The sequence below is a fragment of the Mangifera indica genome, chromosome 2 (genome assembly GCF_011075055.1).
Source record: "Mangifera indica cultivar Alphonso chromosome 2, CATAS_Mindica_2.1, whole genome shotgun sequence".
Lineage (NCBI taxonomy): Eukaryota > Viridiplantae > Streptophyta > Magnoliopsida > Sapindales > Anacardiaceae > Mangifera > Mangifera indica.
Genome location: NC_058138.1, coordinates 16,696,360 through 16,715,841, shown reverse-complemented (window position 1 = coordinate 16,715,841; position 19,482 = coordinate 16,696,360). Strand labels below are relative to the sequence as shown.

Here is a 19,482-nt window from a genome sequence, read left to right as displayed (position 1 = left end):
CTTTTCTCCTATCCCATGCTTTACAGAGAGTGTCTCACTGATTTACTCCAAAAAAAGAAAAGAAGAATCTCTAGAATTGAGATGGTCAAGGTCTCCTACCTTAAAATGTGCTGGCGGGCCTGTTGATGGCAAACATCATTCAGCTTGATAATTAAACCTTCCCGATTCAAGTCTCTGACCAATTATATATTCTATTCAGCTACTAGATGGATTGACTTGATCATATGAATATAAAATTCAATTATCACCAATCGTCATTCCTTCTGCAGTAAAACAAAAAATTATACCAATTCATGCTTGAACCGGTCTTCTTCACATGAAATAAAATCAAAGATTACACCGTAAAACTTTGGCAACCAGATATTATGATCAGCCTACTTCTCTGCTCATCGACCACAAGCCGTACGGATGAAGAAACCATCAACTCCCCAACTTGTCTACTCAAGCCCAACGCAACTGAAATCGGATTTCCAATCGACCAGCAAATTTCGTTGTAAGACTCCGTCTGCCCTTGGTTATATCATAGCTGCGGCCAAGAAGGTGACTCGGGTTTTTAGAGTCTTTCTCCCGGGGAAAAGAAAGGCCACTTCAAATGGAGCTGCACCTGATGATGCCAGCAAGAGAAACATTCAAGTTAAACATTTATCATGTAAGTCCTATAGATATGCGACAATTACAAAGATTTTGTTTATTTTGTATTGATGATTTGCAGATTCAACAGACCAGTCAACAGGAAGTTACACAACGAATTCATATGCGTCTTCTGGTTCCATTAGTGGACAGTTTGCCGCAGTCAACTTCTCATTTGAAGAGATTTACAAGGCAACTGAAAAGTTCTCTGCAGCAAATATAATTGGAGAAGGCGGGTTTGGAACGGTGTACAAAGGAAAGCTTAAGGATGGATCTATTGTTGCTGCAAAGCGAGCTAAAAAGGTACAAAATTATGCCTGTAGAAGAATGGAGTTATGTTCTAAATCTTTGATTTCATCACCACTAAAAGTTTGACATTGCATGATTTCTGGCAGAACAAGTATGACAAACACACGTTGCAGGAGTTCAAGAATGAAATATTGACCTTATCAAAGATCGAGCATTTGAATTTAGTGAAGTTATTTGGATATCTAGAGAAAGGAGACGAGAAGATTATTGTGGTTGAATATGTGGGTAATGGAAATCTTCGGGAGCATTTAGATGGTAAGTCTAGAAAAGTAATTACAACAAACTTGGAAATATGAAATCAGAAGAATCAAACAATGCAGACATAGTTGATAAATACAGGATAAATTTGGACTTTGACAATGCAAAGTTTTAATTGTAGATAAAGCAGGTTCTTGATTCCATTGCTGAGTGTCAGGGTAAACAAATTCATTAAGAAAAGCCATTCTTGTTGTAGGGAAAAGGGGAAGTGGACTTGAAACAGCTGAACGCCTGGACATTGCAATTGATGTAGCTCATGCTCTTACCTATCTTCACACATACTCAGGTATGTACAATTTAAAATTAGACAGATTCTTTGTTTACCCCTTCGTCTACATTGGGAAAGTAAAAGCTTAAGGACACTGACATTTTACTGTTTAATCAACAGATCCTCCAATAATTCACAGAGATATAAAAGGATCAAACATCCTCATCACTGAGAAACTTCGGGGCAAAGTGGCAGACTTTGGGTTTGCAAGAATGGCTGAAGAAGATCCTACTGCAACTCACATCTCTACTCAAATTAAAGGAACAGCAGGCTACCTGGACCCTGAATACCTCAGGACGTATCAACTTACTGAAAAGAGCGATGTCTACTCCTTTGGCGTATTGCTTGTAGAGATTATCACTGGTAGATACCCAATTGAACCAAACAAACCATCCAAGGAGAGAGTAACCATAAGATGGGTAAGCACTATAAATATCCCTCAATTGAGACTTCTAGTGCATTTCAATGAGCTGCATGATGCATTGCTTTTATTGATTGAATCTTCTTGAGTCATATGCTGCAAATTGATCGTCATACATCATGTATAATCTGCAATGCTCATGCGTCTGAAAAACATAATTTTTTTTTTTTGTTTCACTATAATACTAAGTGAAGCTCAAAGCTCTCTTTGAGCTCAAACTTCATTCGTATTTGAGTTTAACTCTTTTCAAACGAATCAAACTTGAATAATTTTGAGATAAATTGAGCTTGAACTTAAACAAATCCGAACTCGATTTGATTTAAATCTAACCCTATATAGTTATCATAGTACTAGCAAACCTAATATATGCCTGATGGTAATAGAACAACCTTGAACAATCGAATTATTGTCAAACAGACATAAGAACCTCAATGTATGCAGGCAATCCAGAACTCAAAACGAGGAGAAGCCATACTCGTCATGGATCCAAGACTAAAAAGAACTCCGGCATCAACCATGGCAGTGGAGAAGATCCTTAAACTAGCTCATGAATGCCTGTTACCATTGAGACAATCAAGGCCTACCATGAAGAAATGTGCAGAGGTGTTATGGGGAATTCGAAGAGAATTCAGAGAAATATCCTTATCTTCTTCTTCTTCCACCGCCCCCACTTCTCACCATTCTTCTGATTATCCCGATAGAGATGTCAAGAAGAATACGCAAACATTATTTGGAATTGAGGATGATGATACCTATAAATTTATTTCTGCATAAAACAAGTGCTTTCTGACTATTTGTTTTCAATTTTTTTTTAATTTTTCACATAAAATAAATGTAAATTTCTTCTTCTATGTGTTCATACAGATATATATATATTACTACACAAACAATTAAGATAAACTCTTGATTTTCCTCCCTAAAATCACATGCAAATTATCAATTTCTCTTCTCTTCTTTGTTTGCAAAGTTTATCTTATCTGTGATAAACAAGGCAATGGAGCTAAAATGAAACATAGAGGACCAAAAGATAGTCGTAATAAATATAGGGAATAAAAAATAAAATAGGATAGAAGGAGTTAAAAGAAAGAATATTATCAAAATAATCCACTCTAATTTGAAAATCCCCTTGACCCCCTCCATCTTTCCTGATGATTAACACATGCATTTGAACGCAATGTCTCCTTCGACCTTTCCATCGTATAGCCTCCAAAAAGGTAGGTTGGCTAGATAATGTATAGAATTCCCACTCAAAGCCTCAAGAAGGTTTGAGTTTTAGATGTGAGATAAAAATAAGAATCTTAAATTATTTAAAAATAATTATTATTTAAAAATTTTATTTATTTAATATAATTAATTCAGTTTAAAAAGATAATTTTATTTTTGATAAAATTTTTTGTTTGAAAAAAACGTTTCTCCGTATACAGAATTAATGAGATCTTTAAAAAAAAAAAAAGCTAATCATGAGAAAATCCGAAATTAAATGAAATTAATTGGGAAAATTATATACAAAAGATCACAAAGAAAAGTAAGAAGCACAAGAAATACAAACTTATTCGTGCTACGAATGGTAACATGTCATTTCCTCAAATAGAAAAAAAAATTAAAAAATCTTCATCAGGAGAAGCTGATGACATGGACACTTGCCACAATTTCAGCCGTCCAAAACTCCGCCAGAAACCCGTGCCCCCTCCAGATCCGACATTTTAGTGCCGAGTCTCGCTCCCTCCATCTAGTTGTGCGTGCTTTGCATTCAATGCTTGCACGTGTCCTCTCTTATCCCCATCAACGTGCCGTGTCTACCTCTTACTCTTCTTCTTCAATCACTCTCATGCATTTCAATCTCTGATATTATCTGTCTGCCGCTACGATCACTATCAACTTCACATCAACTCCTTTGTTGGTTTCCTCTTTAAAGCATATTCTCATAAATATCTCCTCTCACACACCGCTTCATGTCGGATATTTAATTAGTCCTCGCAGCACCTTTGTTTTTGAATCATTTTTCACTTCTGAATCAGTGGTGAGTTTGAGCTCTCTTATCTTTCATCTATATTTCATATTCAATTGAATTAATTATTTAAAAAAAATTTGTTTTCTCGAAGATTTTGATACATAATGGCGACAGAAACTGCTTCTAAGGCCAAGGGTACAAATGCATCGGCCGAATCAGCCAAAGTGCCGATAACTGCGCAACCGTTATCGAATGAGCCAGATGGAATTGCGTCAAATATTAATTACCATGTGCATTATAGTCCGCATTTTTTGCCTTTCAAGTTTGAGCCGGAGCAAGCTTTCTTTGCCACCGCAGCAAGTGTCCGCGATCGTCTTGTTCAAGTAAAATCTTACAAGCTGTTGTGTTTTGTGATGCTTTTATGTTGTTATTGTTGTTATTATTTTGCTTTTTTATTTAAGAAATTTGTGTTATTTGGAGATTAAGTAGTTGTAAGTTATATTTTATTGGCCCGTTGTTCTGGTTAGATTCCTTTTGCTATTAAGCCAGTATATTGATATGATAGATCTTGCTTGGTATCATTTTTTTAACTTACTTTTCAAAACTAATTTTAATTATGGAAACTAAAATTTGATTTTGTGTTTTTCAAGATTGAAAGTGCATTTGGGTCCTTTTTTTTTTCGAAGAAAATTAGCGAAAATTCGTCAGGTGAAATATATTTTAAAATCGAGTAAAACAGTGAAAATATTTGTACATGCTTGCTGCTTCTGGTTTAAAAAGTTCTACATTTTTTCGCAAGTTTTTACCAAACAGTCTGCTAATGTAATTTTTATATTAATTTTGGATTTGGAAAAAGGAAAATTTATATCAAACAGCTACTTATGTTTCTATAATTTAAATAGCTGAATAGCGCCATCTGCATTGGACTGGACTACGGTAGCTTTAATCTTTTGGTTGCATGTGCTGTGAAGGAATGATCTATATAATACTTACATTACTATCTACAATGAATGAATGAGATACAGCAATTAAATGCTGTGTAATGGAGCTGGAATATTTTCACCAAAGTGTTATAAGAAAACTAATGCTCAGGGAAGAAAATCTTTTGGTGTAATTTAGTGTGCTGTTTGCATGATTACTAGTGGTTTAAATGATACTAAAAGGTTACATCATGATTTGTTTATCTTTTGGTGATTTTGATAGCAATGGGACGAGACTTACCTTCATTATCACAAAGTTGATCCAAAGCAGACATACTACTTGTCTATGGAATATCTTCAAGGACGGACTTTGACCAATGCAATTGGGAACCTGAACATTCAAAATGCATATGCTGATGCTTTAAATAAGTTGGGCCATGACCTTGAGGAAATAACTGAGCAGGTAATCAGATTTTTCATGTTATTTAGGTAGGGCATTCAGGGTAATTGTTTAGCCAACTTTCTGTTGGTATTTTTTAATTGAATTTATTTTTTACTAAGGGAGTGATTATCCTCCTGCCTTGTGGATGTGTAGACGTCATTTAATCAATCAAGAGGGCTGCAACATAAATTTATTTATGCTGTTGGTTAACAATTTAAGTTTGCATCATTTGTTTACAAGTAGACCTTAACATGAATTTGACTTCAGTAATAAAATGCTGATGATCATTTGATGTGAAAAATTGTAGGAGAAAGATGCAGCACTTGGAAACGGTGGTCTGGGAAGGCTAGCTTCTTGTTTTTTGGATTCCATGGCTACATTAAATTTGCCTGCATGGGGTTATGGTTTGAGGTACAAGTATGGGCTATTCAAACAGAAGATCACGAAGGAGGGTCAAGAGGAAGTTGCTGAGGATTGGCTTGAGGTTAAATTTACCAGGAAGTTCTGTTTTGTAATTATTTTACCTTGGAAATTTACTAATGGATTGTTTAATGGGAACGATGCAGAAGTTTAGTCCTTGGGAAGTTGTAAGACATGATTTGGTATTCCCGGTTAGATTCTTTGGGCAGGTTGAGGTTAATCCAAATGGATCGTAAGTACTAATTTAAAAATTATGTATTCGTAAAAACATTGTTCACATTTTTCCATTTCACATTCAAGTGTTTTTCTAAGGCATATAAATTATTAAGTGATGCTTATTTTGAATGTACATACAGGCGAAAATGGGTTGGGGGGGAAGTTGTCCAAGCGCTAGCCTATGATGTGCCAATCCCGGGATACAAAACTAAGAACACTAACAGTCTTCGTCTTTGGGAAGCAAAAGCTAGTTCTCAGGATTTTAATTTGTTTCAGTTCAATGATGGACAATATGAAGCCGCCGCACAGCTTCATTCACGGGCTCAACAGGTTGGTTGTCAAGAATCCTTGGATAGAGAGTGCCCTGGCTGGAATTTACCCTTTATGTGGAACAACTTATGCTGCTTGTTTAATAAAACTCAATTAAATAATATAGGAGGCTGTCACCTTCCATTTTAGCTTCAAAGTTGGTTTTTAGTGTAAAATGTTTCTTTTCACAAAGCTTATATTTGATTGTCTTTTAATGTTCATTTTGTAATTAGCGTTCTACTAAATGACCTATATTGTGTTGCGTGGCTAAGAACAGGAAAGATTTATTTGCTTTTGAGCTTCTTTTATAATTTCATGCAGTGTGTCCAAGTCTGCACTTTTACATTTTTTATGAAGCTTACCTTCATGATTGTTCAATTTGCAGATTTGCGCTGTTCTATATCCTGGAGACACGACTGAAAGTGGGAAGCTTTTGCGGCTAAAACAACAATTCTTTCTGTGTAGTGCATCACTTCAGGTTGGTAAATTCAGCTTTATTTTTATTTCTTCTTTTCTTCTTCTAGCTGTAGTCTCAGCTTATTTGGTTCTACACAAACTGTAGTTTCTAAACCATCATCATCCTTAAGATGACGTTGATGACGTCAAAGTTGCAGAATGTTGCTAATTAGTCATGCTACCAGTTATTTGTTGGCACTAATCTTGGGCTTAATACAGGACATCATTCTTAGATTCAAGCAGAGGAAAGGTCGAAAGGGCTCATGCCAATGGTCTGAATTTCCCAACAAAGTTGCTGTACAACTGAATGACACTCATCCTACACTTGCAATTCCAGAGTTGATGAGATTATTAATGGATGAGGAAGGACTTGGATGGGATGAAGCGTGGGATGTGACAGCAAGGTGCCTTATTCTTTTTGCCAAATATTTGAAAGTTTTGAACATTTTTCTTTCCAGTTGTTTTTTGACTTGCTCTAGCGCATATTTAGTTTTGGAATTTAATTTAGTCAAAAATATTCATCGAACCAGGACTATTGCTTATACCAATCATACAGTACTTCCTGAAGCACTTGAGAAGTGGTCACAGGCTATTATGTGGAAGCTTCTTCCTCGGCACATGGAAATCATTCAAGAGATTGACAAGAGGGTACCGATGCGTCCTTCGTTTGTAGTTTCCAGACCTGCAGATACAGTATTTCATTGTAATTTTAAGATTACATAATTTGCAGTTCATTGAGATGGTTCGTGCCACACGGAGTGACCTTGAGAGCAAGATATCCAGTATGCGCATCTTGGATGATAATCCGCAAAAGCCAGTTGTTAGGATGGCAAATCTATGTGTAGTGGTGTCGCACACGGTAAGAGGTCCATTCTTGGGACAAACTTGGATAGCTGTTTTAAATAAATGTAGTCCATATTGATTTTAGGGAATCTGCCATTGAATTAGATCTCATTTGATTGTTAAAAAATGAACTTTGTTGCTGGTTGAGATTGTTTTGGTACTTTTCCTGGGTCAAATTGCAAAAAAAAAAAAAAAAAAAAACATTTTTTATGGTTAAAAGTTTCTATGATGATTTATGTTCTTTGCCTTCCTAGCCTTCATTGCTTTTTCCTTAAATATCCTAATTCTTCTGTGTTTGTCTTCATTATCTGTAAGTGCCTTCGTTTATCAACCATTGTTTAGATTCGTTATTGTTATAAGTCATTTGTTCTCTTGTAGGTGAATGGTGTTGCCCAGCTACACAGTGACATCTTAAAGGCTGAATTGTTTGCAGACTATGTCTCCTTGTGGCCGAACAAGCTCCAAAATAAGACTAATGGCATTACTCCTCGTCGATGGCTCCGGTTTTGCAATCCTGAGCTCAGTAACATAATCACAAAATGGTTAAAAACTGACCAGTGGATTACCAACCTTGACCTACTTGTAGGTCTTCGAAAAGTATGTATCAAAAAAATTTTCAAACAAAATTTATACACATTCCTATGTAGTTGATTCCTTTTAATCTGCAGAAAATGTTGCATACTCAATTGATACTTTCTCCTATAGTTTGCTGACAATGCAGAACTCCAAGCTGAATGGGCTTCTGCTAAGATGGCCAATAAGAAGTGTTTGGCACAGTACATACAGCGCGTGACAGGTGTAAGTGTTGATCCAAATAGCTTATTTGACATACAAGTCAAGCGCATCCATGAATACAAGAGACAGCTATTGAATATTTTGGGCGCAATTTATAGATACAAGAAGTTAAAGGTATTAGAAACATCCCTTTTGTTCTTGCAACTTAAGTAAGTTATCTTTTCTTAATGGTAATTTTCATTGAAAATACTTAAAAATAGACAGGTTAAGTTATGTTGAATTGTTTACTTAATATCGCATCTGCATAATCAATTTGCCTATATGACAATCCCTTCTGGTTCTGTCGTGTGTGCTGCAACTATATTGTACAGAAACCAAGTGCAGCTCCTATTCCCAACAGGCTTGCTACATTGATCTTTATCGATTGTTTACTGTCAAAACTCTATTTTGACTTTGCCAATTAAAATTATTTAGAGATTGAACTCAGATGTTCTAATATCGCCAGTAAGTTTAATGCCTGAGTCTTGACCTATGATTGTACACCATCATCCACAGTACTCACACCTGTTTATTTCATAACATGCATCTATTCTGTTGCAGTTTCGCTTTGAATGTGAAACTGCGTGAGCTGATGTAGCATAATTGACATATAATTTTGAGTAGCTTTTTCGGAACTGAACTATGACAGGAGATGAGTCCTGAGGAGCGGAAGACTACTACTCCACGCACTGTTATGATTGGAGGGAAAGCATTTGCAACATATACAAATGCTAAAAGAATAGTGAAGTTGGTGAATGATGTTGGTGATGTCGTCAATAGTGATCCTGAGGTCAATAGTTTTTTGAAGGTAATCGATTAAAAACTAACTACATCTTACATAATATTTCTATAATGAAGTATGAATTTCCACAATGTAGCGGAAAACTTTTCTATTGGAGAATTAATCTTTATATTAGATTAATAGATTAATTTGCTCAATTTGGAAAAGAAATCAAATGAGCAAGGCAAGTTGAGACCTAAACTAAAATAAAAAGTTATTTCCAATATGTTGTCAATGATAGTACAAAGAAGTATGCTAATTCTAAGCAATCTCTCTTTTTCTCTCCTTCCCATCCTCACCATCATTGGAAAAATGTTTCAGGTAGTATTTGTTCCAAATTACAACGTATCCGTGGCGGAGATGCTTATTCCAGGAAGTGAGCTATCTCAGCATATCAGCACTGCTGGCATGGAGGCAAGCGGCACAAGCAACATGAAATTTTCACTTAATGGTTGCCTCATAATAGGAACATTGGATGGTGCTAATGTGGAAATCAGGGAGGAAATTGGACATGAGAATTTCTTTCTCTTTGGTGCCACTGCTGATCAAATCTCTAGACTGCGCAAGGAAAGAGAAGATGGATTGGTATGAAATTGTGTTTCTTTGTTTACCAATTCAGAGAATTACTCGCATTGTTCAATTTTCAGATGATAAAAATTCTTGTTTCTTTAAAGTTCTAGCTTGGAGTGTTGTTACTGATCTTCATGGCATATTTTTTCGGTGTTTCTTGATCACTCAGTTCAAACCAGATCCCCGATTTGAGGAGGCCAAGAATTTCATAAGAAGTGGAGCATTTGGAAGTTACGATTACAACCCTCTCCTTGATTCCCTGGAAGGGAACTCAGGTTATGGCCGTGGCGATTATTTCCTGGTCGGCCATGACTTCCCAAGCTACATGGATGCTCAAGAAAGAGTTGACAAAGCTTACAAGTAATGATATCACAATTATAACTTAAGCAAAAGTTTTAACTTTTATAAATTATATTTTGCTAAAATGTTAATTGAACTTGCAGGGATAGGAAGAAGTGGCTTAAGAGTTCCATATTAAGCACCGCAGGAAGCGGCAAGTTCTCCAGTGACCGCACAATCAGTCAATATGCTAAGGAAATCTGGAACATCAAGGAATGCTGTGTACCATAATTTCATCATAGTAAAATATTCCACGCAAACCCATCTGTATATAAATAAGGCAGTACCTCTGCAGTCCTTGTTGGTTGTATTATTTAGTGAATGATAATAATAATTGGCAGTTGCTTGTATTATGAATGTTCAAACAGATGACACAATTTATTTCCATGAAGAGAAATTGTAAATGTGAGAAGCCAGCCAACATAAGATCATTATACCTTCTAACCATGGGTTATCGTCCTGTCTCATGATAATTTTTGGTTCCTCAATGTTTGATTTACACATTATATCGTTCGAAGGGTCATAATTTCGAGTGCGGCCTTGACCACGGTTAAAATGATAATCATATATAGATGATGATGTTCATATATGATGTCATATAAGACGATAATTTTTGTCCATCTCCATATGAAAAGCTACTAAGTTAACAATTATAATATCCAAATAACACAACAAACATCACTTATCCAGACAAAACCAAGACCAACACCTAAAAAATTCGAAACAGTGCTAGAAGACGGTTATTTATGAGAGACAATGAGGGAGCCACTACAATGCGAACGTTGAATCCATAATATACACACATAATATCTAGGCACACAATCCATAAGAGTCGACAACAATTAAAGTGATTTTACGATGAAGGGCTAACAGATCTTGAAATGGATCTAGAACTTGCGCTGGGGTTACTGGAAGAAGAGCCTCTAGAGTAACTTTCACGTGAGTCTTGCCTCTTATGAGATCGAGAAACACTCCTACTTGGTTGAGGGGATATGATCCTGGAGTAACTCCTCCTCAAGGTCCTTGGTCTAGGTGAGAGACTGCGTGAATAGCTTCGCCTTGAGCTTGTCCTTCTCTTCGGAGAGATGCTACGTGAATAGCTTCTCCTCCTAGGTGGTGTAGGGCTTCGAGAAACTGAATACCGATGCCTTCTGTCTGGTGAATCATACCTGTAATCGTATGGCGAGTAAGAGCGATCACGCCTTCTATAGTAGCGGTCATTGTACCTGGAGTCATATGGAGAGTAGGATCGGTCGCGCCTCCTATAGTGGCGATCATCTGGGGACCTGTTGTAAGGTGACTGCGAGCGAGAATAGGATCGGTGCCGGCTATAATAAGGGGAGTAGGACCTCCTCCGACTATAATAAGGAGAATAAGACCTCCTACTGCTCCGGTATGGATATGGAGAATAAGATCTGCTCCTGCTTCTTTCAGAGGAATACCGAGGAGACCGACTAAGGCTCCTACGGTAAGGAGAGTAGCTAGGAGATCGACGACGAGGCGAATAGCTAGGTGTTCGACGGCGAACTGTACCAACAAAAATGCCAAAAGATCATTAGAAAGTCAACCATCCATTGGTAACTAAAAACCAGTAGAAATCCAATTGAGTATGGTAATGATCTTACCGCGTATTGTTCTCAGTCCCAAATACTTTCCTGGAGTAGGAGTTCGTCCTCTTCGCCTGCGTGCCTGAATGAGATACATAAGAATATCAAATTACTAAACAACTAAATAAGAATAAAAAAAGTTCAAAAAAAATGCTACAGGAAGATTATTTCTTTCTTTCTTTTCCTGATTCTGTATATGTATGATAGAGACATGGGATATTAAACCTAGATCAACTGTATAATATGTAATTAAATCAACATGGCAAAAACAAAATTAAAAACAGCACAACATTTAATTGCTAAAAGAAGAGAGAAATGCAGGGCATACAACCCTAACAGTCTGATACTTGTTCATGTGTTTGATTTGTTTGTTTGTTAGTTGTATGACTTTTGGAGTTTGGTGAAGAGCTGCTACACACAGCTAACCTGCTGCCACAAAAACTTCAAGTGGAAAGAAGCAAACAACTTTCAAATTCCAATAACCAATAACAAACCGTCCACAATTCTAAAACTGTACATGATCCAACATTTCAAATGAATCAATCATCAAAATAAAGGCCCTAATGAGAAAACTTTCACCTTCTCCACAGTAATAACTCGACCTTCCAGAACAGACCGATCCAAATACTTGATGCAGCGATCAGCTTCCTCAACGGTTGCCATTGTTACAAACCCAAATCCCCGAGACTCTCTTGTCCAAGGATCAACCACAAGGTGAACATCAATCACCTGAAAAGCAAAACAAGACAGAAAATACGTACCCACATTGCACAACACAATGGATCAAAATTAGTTGACCGACAGTATAAACACAAAGCACAATTAAAAAAAATGTTCCTTCCAAGCAAGCAAAATAGTTAAAATTTCAGAAAATCTGAACCTTTCCCTCAGTTGCAAAATGCTTCTCCAGTTCTTTCTTAGTGATCCGTGGTGACAATCCTGTTACATATAAGTTGTTACCAGGATTTTCCACATCACGAGATAAGCTCCTGTCAAACAACCAAATCGAAACACAAAATTACAACACTACAACAGGCACCAGCAGGCCAAAAACAGATAAAACAGCTTAAAAGTAGTGATATCATACCTCGATCGGCTCCTTGACCTTGAAATGGACCTGCTCTCTTCCTTGTAAGGAGAAGGGGAGCGAGAATATCTTGACCTCTTAGAGTAAGACATCTGCAAAATAAATAAAGTAGAAATATATAACTCACAGTGAAACATAACTCACAAATAACACAAGCAACTGCCTTCAATATCCCCCAAAATAAACACCCATTATGTTTAATTAGACATTAATACTATTCCTTCCATTTAATGTCAATAACTTAAATTTTGCAAACCAAAATCTCTTGAATAGGAGTTTTCTTTCTATTTATTTTTTATTCTACCAATTCTCATATATATGAATAATATATCACTTACAAATATCTAAAGGTAGAACCACTAACCCAAAAACAAATTCCGCATCTTGTTACAGTTAAATCATATTTTATATTAAATGCTTCTATACTTTCTCTCAAGGTTTCCTAATAACACGTTGAAAGATATGTAATATTATCCTGTTCTATGGGAAAAATAAATTCAATTGATCACATGCAGCAGAAAGATACTTAAGATTACACAGTTTCATCGAACATAAAAGTGATTAATAAGTTAAAGAATATCATACTGAAAAATATTCAATAAAAAGATCGATAAATAATCTAAACCCTAAAAAGAAATGGACAAATAAATGAATAGAAAATAAAACAATCTATAATTTAATTGGCAATATTAACAAGGAATTGAAAATCTATAAACTCCACCACCTTTCTTCAGACAATTTCAAAGTCATACCACAGAGGAGATACAATCCCAGATTTTAACAAATTACACATATAATTCCACCACCAAGACGGGTACAGAAACGAATTCTTCGAATTATAATAACGAAATCGTTAACTTACGAGAGAAAGCGATGAAAATTGATCTCTCTCTCTCTGTCTGCCTTTGCGCGTATCGTTATATTTTGATGAAGTTGGGAATCACCGGTAATATCTATCGCACATGAAGATATCATAAAAGGAGAAGAATAGTTAGACGGTTCTATAATATCTGACTTGAAAGAAGTTTCGAGAGCGTCGGACGTGAAACTACATTTAATTCTGGTTCGATTATTCTTTTGTGCCCGTAAAAGCGGGTATCCGATCGTAGAGTGCCACGTCATGGATCGGGGTTTTTTTTATGAAGCGTTTCAAAAACATTAAAATAAATAATTTAGAAAATTATAAAATTCCATAAAAAGAATGAATATTTATTTTTCTATTTTTGAATTTCAATTTTAAAAAATTTGAAAATGAGTTTTGAAATTATCTACCAGATCTGTTCTACACTGTGGAAACAGGACAAAACTATATTAGGGGTCAACTCAATTAAGAGAAGAGTCAATTTTTCAATGGTGGGAAGATGAGATCCTTGTTTCCTAACGTGCCTTCCTGTGGATGGTTCCGTAGTGGAGCATAGAGGATCTAACGGCCAGAAATTAACCTACAATCTCAACCAGATAACAATCGAGGCTACGACGACATCCGCTTGCTTGCTGTATCGGTTGGACTTGTCATTTAGTTAAAAATGATATTAACTGTAATAGACCTAAATCATTTAAATGGATTCTTATATATTGAGAGTTTTGCCTGCAGAGAAAATGTAACTGTAATTTCTCTCAAAAATGGAGGAGACCAAGTAAAATATAAAATTAAAAGGAAAAACAAACTTGAATGCCCAAGACCAGATGAACGAAGAATTTTCCCTAGACTTCAATTAAACCGACTAAGGAAACCAGGTGCAGCAATAGCATTGTTGCTTTAGTTGCATGTGAATAAGACAAAAGAATCTGCACTATCAGTATCAGATGTGTTTTAAATAATTGTTCTTCTGGTAAGCAACGATCCAATAATCCTAGATTATCATTTATATTGGATCAATCTCATTCAAGCATATTCTTCCGGCTAAAAGTCCATCAATGGCACAAAACTGACGAGATAATCCATCAGGAACCACAGGATACCAGCATAGAAACTGTTAAATTCTGGTAAATTGCACATGTACAAGAAATAAAATATTTAACTACAAAACAATGGCCACTTTACGAGTCCATTGACCAGAAATTATGATACACAGAGCTACAAGCAGCATTGTGGTTTCATTACTGTGATGATGCTTGTGGTGCAGAAACTGCTGGAGAAGACCCAGAAGGAGCTGATGTTGAGGATGCAGACCCTGATGATGGGGTTGCAGACACTAGGGGAGCCGGCCTTGGTGGACCAGAATGCTGATACTGCTGTGTCATAGGTGGTGCATTTGGCTGGGGCATTGAAGACTGATATGGTGAAGGGTAATGTTGATATGGGGCCATTGGATGCATATATCCATAAGGAGGATAAAGATGTTGGTGATGTTGCCCATGAGGAGGCAGCATGGGTGGATAATTATAATGCTGTCCTTGTTGCAGCTTCTCTGGACCTGACTGGTTCTCACCTTCCTGGGATGGAACAAGTGCACCCATTCTTTGAGGATCCATGGATGGATAATAGGCTCTTTCCTGCTGAGGTGGAGGAGGAATATTGAAGTAAGGAGTTGGTGCAGCTTGGTCCTGAGTGTCAGGCTGTTGATATTGATTTTGTTTTTGAGATATAAGTGAACGAGGCAACATTCCGCTATGAGCCACTGCTTGCTGCCTAGCTTCATCTGAACCTTCTGATTCAGGTCTTTGTGTCTGGGGTTTACCCCACATCAGCTTCAGCCTCAGACCCTTTATAACTAGTTTGTTAGACAGCTCTTCTGCAGCCTTCTCTGCACCGTCTCTTGTTGTGTAAGTCACAAAAGCAAATGCTTTTTGTGGATGCATCTTTATGGATTCAATTTCACCATGGGCATAAAAGTTGTCCCTCAGATCTTGTTCGGTAACCCTTGCATCAACTCCACCCACATAAAGTGTTTTAATGCTTTCATCCTCAGGGGGTTCCAGAGAAGGCATTTCACCAGCCTTATTGAGTAGCTTCAGTGCAACAGGGTCGTTCACTCTGCAAACATTTTAAAGAATGAAAAGACAAAAGGACGTAAGTTTTAGAGAAAGATCCCAACCTTCTACAATTTGAACATCACATGCAAATTTTATTAGAAAATGTATTAATGTTATTTCTTGCATGCATGGGATGCATAAAGATTTTGCAGTTAACATTTGAACGAGGCCTGCATCTCTAATACAGCTTCTCAAAATGTCAAGGCAAAAAGAGGCGAGGTGGGAGACAATATTTGTTTTATCTATTTTAAAGGAAACCAAAAAAATTAAAAAAAGGAGTTCAATGGGATACAAAGTGTTAAAAAAAACATTGGTTATATTAAAGAATTAAGATAATCTCTTTCCCAAAAACAAATACCACTTTTACTAATATAGAATACTGAAACAATGCAAAGACTAGCATAAATGACTTCTTGAATTTTAGTTAAAAAATAAACAAAACTAATATCAGTCTGGCTCCTTTCATTTGATAGGAAAAGGAATTGGAAAAACTAGCAACAACTTCCCACATTTTTTATTTTAGTCATAAGCTTAGATCATCTAACATCCTTGTAAAATTATAAATTATTAAACTCCTCAAAACAACCTTTATAATACCAAGCAGAACCCAAGACTGTTCAATGAAATAACCACGTTTCTCTTGGCACAGCTGCTCCTAGAAAGTTTTGCTCTGGGCAACAGTCAAGTGGTGGCCAACCAAGTGACAGCCCCAAACTCAAAAGTCTAAAACAAATATAAGAAATCTGATAGCCACTTGAAACCCAATAATTTTAATTTCTGAAACAACAATGAATCAAATGGCTGTTGCAAATCACATCAAAACATAAGCCCATCATTTCAGAATTTTAGAAAATCATGTTGAAAAAAAAAAAGAGAAAAAAAAAATAGAAAAAGCAAAAGAGTGAGAAATCAAAGGAAGAGGTAATTAACATTGCACTTACCCATAATAACGATCTTTAATATTTTGCTGTGACAACTCTCCTGTTATAGGCATTTCATGCCTATAAGGGCACTCAGCACCTCTTGTGCATTCACCACGAACATAAAAACTGCATACGTGCGCTCTGTTGCGCTTGTAATAAGGCTGTGTTCTTTGAAGCTTCAGGATGGTATCATTTGGCCGTGCCTTCCCATATGAGGATTCATAGTCAATACCAGCTCTAGCCTACAAGGGACAATGGTCAAATCAAATTCATAAAAAGAGGAAACAGATGAGGGTGATAAAGCCACCAGAAAGAAACCAATCATAGAAATCTTTTTTACTTAGACTAGAAATTGTGGAGCACCCAGTAAATTGCTAACTTTCCTAATATTACAATCCTACAAAGCAGAAAGAGGAAGCCATGAGACATACTTTGAACCACCTAGTTTTGCAGAGTCCCCAATTTCTTTTTAACCCTATTCAATATACATATTTTAGTTCATTAGACCATGCATATTTGCAAGTGCTAACATTAGTGAATCTCAATACATACTGATCCACGCGATCACTATCCATTCTTTTCTAGCCAGTACCTATAGAAATTTTAAACATGTTAAAGACTAACATAAAAGCCACTAAACCTAACTTTGACTTGTAAGTATACATACCCTGCGATCATGCTCCTCGGCAAAGTACTCCCTGTTCACATCACTCTTAGGAATGGCATCATTGGAACTGATACTGAGGGCAGTGTCGCGAACCTGAACAGGCAATCCATATTCCAGATCCAAGAGACATACTTGACAAACATTTTTCAACTTACTGCATGTCTGGCAAATCTCAGTCTTCTTAAATCTTGCATCACGACCAGGCCTCCACCTAAAAACTGTAAATGGTCGTGTGCAGATCTTACACTCCTTATCATAATCAGCTTTTGTCTGCAATTTCAACCAATCAAAATTATCCAGTGTAAAACTTAAACTACTAAATTCAACTACAGAAGAAATTATTGAATAAATATGTATACAACCCTTCAAGCTACTTAACAGCAAATGTTATACAGGCATTAAGATGTACAGACCAATATAAACATAATTACAGTCTCTATATATTATATATGAAAAGGTGAGATGAATACCATTCCCAGAAAAAGTGCACGCTGACAAATTTCATAAATTCTAATACTCAAGCTCGTAAACCAATGCAACAAACTCGTTCATTAATTAAAAAATTAGTTGCTCTAGACTTTCAAACTATTAAGGGTCGGAATACGATGCTAGCCTGCAGCATTACAGGACCGGCTCCATTCCATATGAACATTATACTCAAGTTCTATTTTAGTTGATCATGCTGACTCCAGCAACCTTACCAGGATCTGCCTCCTAATAACCTACCAGTTTCCCCAAAATAATGTCGTATATTTAACATTTGAAAGGAAAAAACAAATGGCAAGACGGATATATAAAAGAATCTATACAAGAGAGACCAAGGCAGATCCTAAGAATGAATTGATATTGATAAAAGGGTAGTACCATTCGCACGTAAGGGTTGTCACCGAGACATGACTCACAGATGATAGGAAAATCAGAACGCTCCCAACCATCGGCCTGGTGATCTCTCAAAAATCGGTGCGCCATCTAAGAACCTCTTAGCTCCTTCAACACTTTCTCCGTAAGCGCCTTAAAACTCCGATACTATCGAGTTCGGAAAAACATGATTTTGTTCCGCCAGAAGATTGGCTTCGGAATCAAGAGATTTGCGAAGTCGAGGGCTTACCTCGATTTTTTTTTTTTTTTTTGAATTTGTATTTGTTCTAGGTTAAGACTTCCGAATTCGTGAACGACCCTCAACTTTAAAAGAATTATTATAACCCCTGTGACTTGAGAATTATTCTGACCGCCCCTTAAGTATGACTGTCTTATGTCATTCTTTGCTATTTTACTATATTATTTACTTTCTTTACTTCCCTAATAGATGCAGCCCACCGTCACCAAACACAAATCTGGCATGATTTAAATGGATTATAGTTGAATCTCAATGGCTTATCATAAGCTTTTGTCTACGGATATGAGAAGAAGAAAAACTTGTTATGGCAGTCACTCATGTTATCCCTCGTGTTGGTGAGCCCTTCAGGTCTTTTTCTGTTCACTTGGACAAGAAATAGAAGCCCTCCCCCAAAGCTTGCTTCTTCAATGTCTAGATGTAGACGACCTCTTGCATAATGGATTCGCTTAGCCCTTAGTCCATCTATGCAATGTATATGTCAAGTATACACTCATATGCATTAGGCAATAACTGGGAGAGAGTAACTCATACGTATTTGAGCACAACCCACACATATGAGTGCAAGAGAAGGGTTATCCCACATCACATAATGGCCTATGAGAAAGATCGTATGGAAAAAGGTAAGTTATGCAAACAGTCTCTCAATTCTCTTAGTTTGATGGGGATACAGTATTAGCCTTTTATGTATCCTATATCAACATTTCCAATTGAAGAGCATTTTTTATTGTCTTTAATGCTCGTGACATCCTTATCATTTGAGTTAAACAATAAATAGTTTACTTTTCACAGACTCAAATTTTTTAACTTACTTTTTTATTGAAGTGTGTCTTTATTGTTATTTTAACTGGTAGTTTTGGCCTATTTATACTCTTAATAGAAAGACTTTGGTTGTTCAAAAAGAATACCTTCTAGTTTATCTTTGAAGAGGATGCCTATAAGACTGATGGGTAGAGTTGGACTTTATTATCAATTACACTCTAATATAACATCTTGAAACAAAAACAAATATAAGTGAATATGTTATTATAATTGTACTTCACAATTGTGGGTATGCCTATTGCAATGCCTCTTCACTACTTGCCTTCAACCTTATGGGTTCAAGTGATCAATTACTAGTTCAAGTAGTGATCAATTTTACCAATGAGTTTTACTAGCGCCAACATAATAAAAAAACTTTATCATATTTTTACCCTAAAAA

General features: G+C 36.3%; 4 protein-coding genes across 5 annotated transcripts; 2 read left to right on the top strand and 2 right to left on the bottom strand.

The window, feature by feature from the left end:
• The first annotated feature begins 114 nt into the window (after positions 1–114).
• LOC123201140 (calmodulin-binding receptor-like cytoplasmic kinase 1) lies at positions 115–2,735 on the top strand. The gene is made up of 6 exons (XM_044616604.1): positions 115–649; positions 722–933; positions 1,026–1,194; positions 1,394–1,483; positions 1,586–1,884; positions 2,328–2,735. The coding sequence occupies exons 1-6, from the start codon at positions 409–411 to the stop codon at positions 2,658–2,660; spliced, it is 1,344 nt and encodes a 447-aa protein (XP_044472539.1). The 5' UTR covers positions 115–408; the 3' UTR covers positions 2,661–2,735.
• Positions 2,736–3,772: 1,037 nt separating this feature from the next.
• On the top strand, positions 3,773–10,257 carry LOC123201089 (alpha-glucan phosphorylase, H isozyme). The gene is made up of 16 exons (XM_044616546.1): positions 3,773–3,906; positions 3,989–4,220; positions 5,041–5,220; positions 5,507–5,683; positions 5,766–5,851; positions 5,976–6,165; positions 6,530–6,622; positions 6,820–7,004; positions 7,131–7,248; positions 7,331–7,459; positions 7,822–8,040; positions 8,149–8,352; positions 8,867–9,025; positions 9,320–9,583; positions 9,738–9,928; positions 10,012–10,257. Exons 2-16 carry the CDS (start codon positions 4,002–4,004, stop codon positions 10,136–10,138), a joined length of 2,541 nt encoding a protein of 846 aa, XP_044472481.1. The 5' UTR covers positions 3,773–3,906; positions 3,989–4,001; the 3' UTR covers positions 10,139–10,257.
• Positions 10,258–10,533: 276 nt separating this feature from the next.
• Positions 10,534–13,675, bottom strand: LOC123201105 (serine/arginine-rich splicing factor SR45a). Of its 2 annotated transcripts, XM_044616569.1 has the most exons (6): positions 13,464–13,658; positions 12,602–12,693; positions 12,395–12,503; positions 12,094–12,243; positions 11,533–11,596; positions 10,534–11,434 (listed from the first exon to the last, which is right to left on the bottom strand). In XM_044616569.1, the coding sequence occupies exons 2-6, from the start codon at positions 12,691–12,693 to the stop codon at positions 10,761–10,763; spliced, it is 1,089 nt and encodes a 362-aa protein (XP_044472504.1). In that variant the 5' UTR covers positions 13,464–13,658; the 3' UTR covers positions 10,534–10,760. The 2 variants fall into 2 exon arrangements, with proteins under 2 accessions (XP_044472504.1, XP_044472511.1); XM_044616576.1 differs by lacking the exon at positions 10,534–11,434 and having other exon boundaries at positions 11,569–11,955; positions 13,464–13,675.
• Positions 13,676–14,560: 885 nt separating this feature from the next.
• On the bottom strand, positions 14,561–18,329 carry LOC123201096 (zinc finger CCCH domain-containing protein 40-like). The gene is made up of 4 exons (XM_044616556.1): positions 18,032–18,329; positions 17,168–17,437; positions 16,519–16,742; positions 14,561–15,578 (listed from the first exon to the last, which is right to left on the bottom strand). Exons 1-4 carry the CDS (start codon positions 18,134–18,136, stop codon positions 14,702–14,704), a joined length of 1,476 nt encoding a protein of 491 aa, XP_044472491.1. The 5' UTR covers positions 18,137–18,329; the 3' UTR covers positions 14,561–14,701.
• Between the last annotated feature and the right edge of the window lie 1,153 nt (positions 18,330–19,482).

Excerpts from the sequence above, each read along its gene's own strand:
- LOC123201140 (XM_044616604.1), top strand. The coding sequence starts at position 409 with ATGAAGAAACCATCAACTCCCCAACTTGTCTACTCAAGCCCAACGCAA. Across the intron at positions 650-721 it reads TCAAGTTAAACATTTATCAT|ACCAGTCAACAGGAAGTTAC; the intron begins GTAAGTCCTATA and ends CAGATTCAACAG. Across the intron at positions 1,195-1,393 it reads TCTTCGGGAGCATTTAGATG|GGAAAAGGGGAAGTGGACTT; the intron begins GTAAGTCTAGAA and ends TTCTTGTTGTAG.
- LOC123201089 (XM_044616546.1), top strand. The coding sequence starts at position 4,002 with ATGGCGACAGAAACTGCTTCTAAGGCCAAGGGTACAAATGCATCGGCC. Across the intron at positions 4,221-5,040 it reads TCCGCGATCGTCTTGTTCAA|CAATGGGACGAGACTTACCT; the intron begins GTAAAATCTTAC and ends TGATTTTGATAG. Across the intron at positions 6,623-6,819 it reads TGTGTAGTGCATCACTTCAG|GACATCATTCTTAGATTCAA; the intron begins GTTGGTAAATTC and ends GGCTTAATACAG.
- LOC123201105 (XM_044616569.1), bottom strand. The coding sequence starts at position 12,693 with ATGTCTTACTCTAAGAGGTCAAGATATTCTCGCTCCCCTTCTCCTTAC. Across the intron at positions 12,244-12,394 it reads ATTTTGCAACTGAGGGAAAG|GTGATTGATGTTCACCTTGT; the intron begins GTTCAGATTTTC and ends TTTGCTTTTCAG. Across the intron at positions 11,597-12,093 it reads GAGTTATTACTGTGGAGAAG|GCACGCAGGCGAAGAGGACG; the intron begins GTGAAAGTTTTC and ends TATCTCATTCAG.
- LOC123201096 (XM_044616556.1), bottom strand. The coding sequence starts at position 18,136 with ATGGCGCACCGATTTTTGAGAGATCACCAGGCCGATGGTTGGGAGCGT. Across the intron at positions 17,438-18,031 it reads ACAACCCTTACGTGCGAATG|ACAAAAGCTGATTATGATAA; the intron begins GTACTACCCTTT and ends TTGAAATTGCAG. Across the intron at positions 16,743-17,167 it reads CCGAGGAGCATGATCGCAGG|GCTAGAGCTGGTATTGACTA; the intron begins GTATGTATACTT and ends TGTCCCTTGTAG.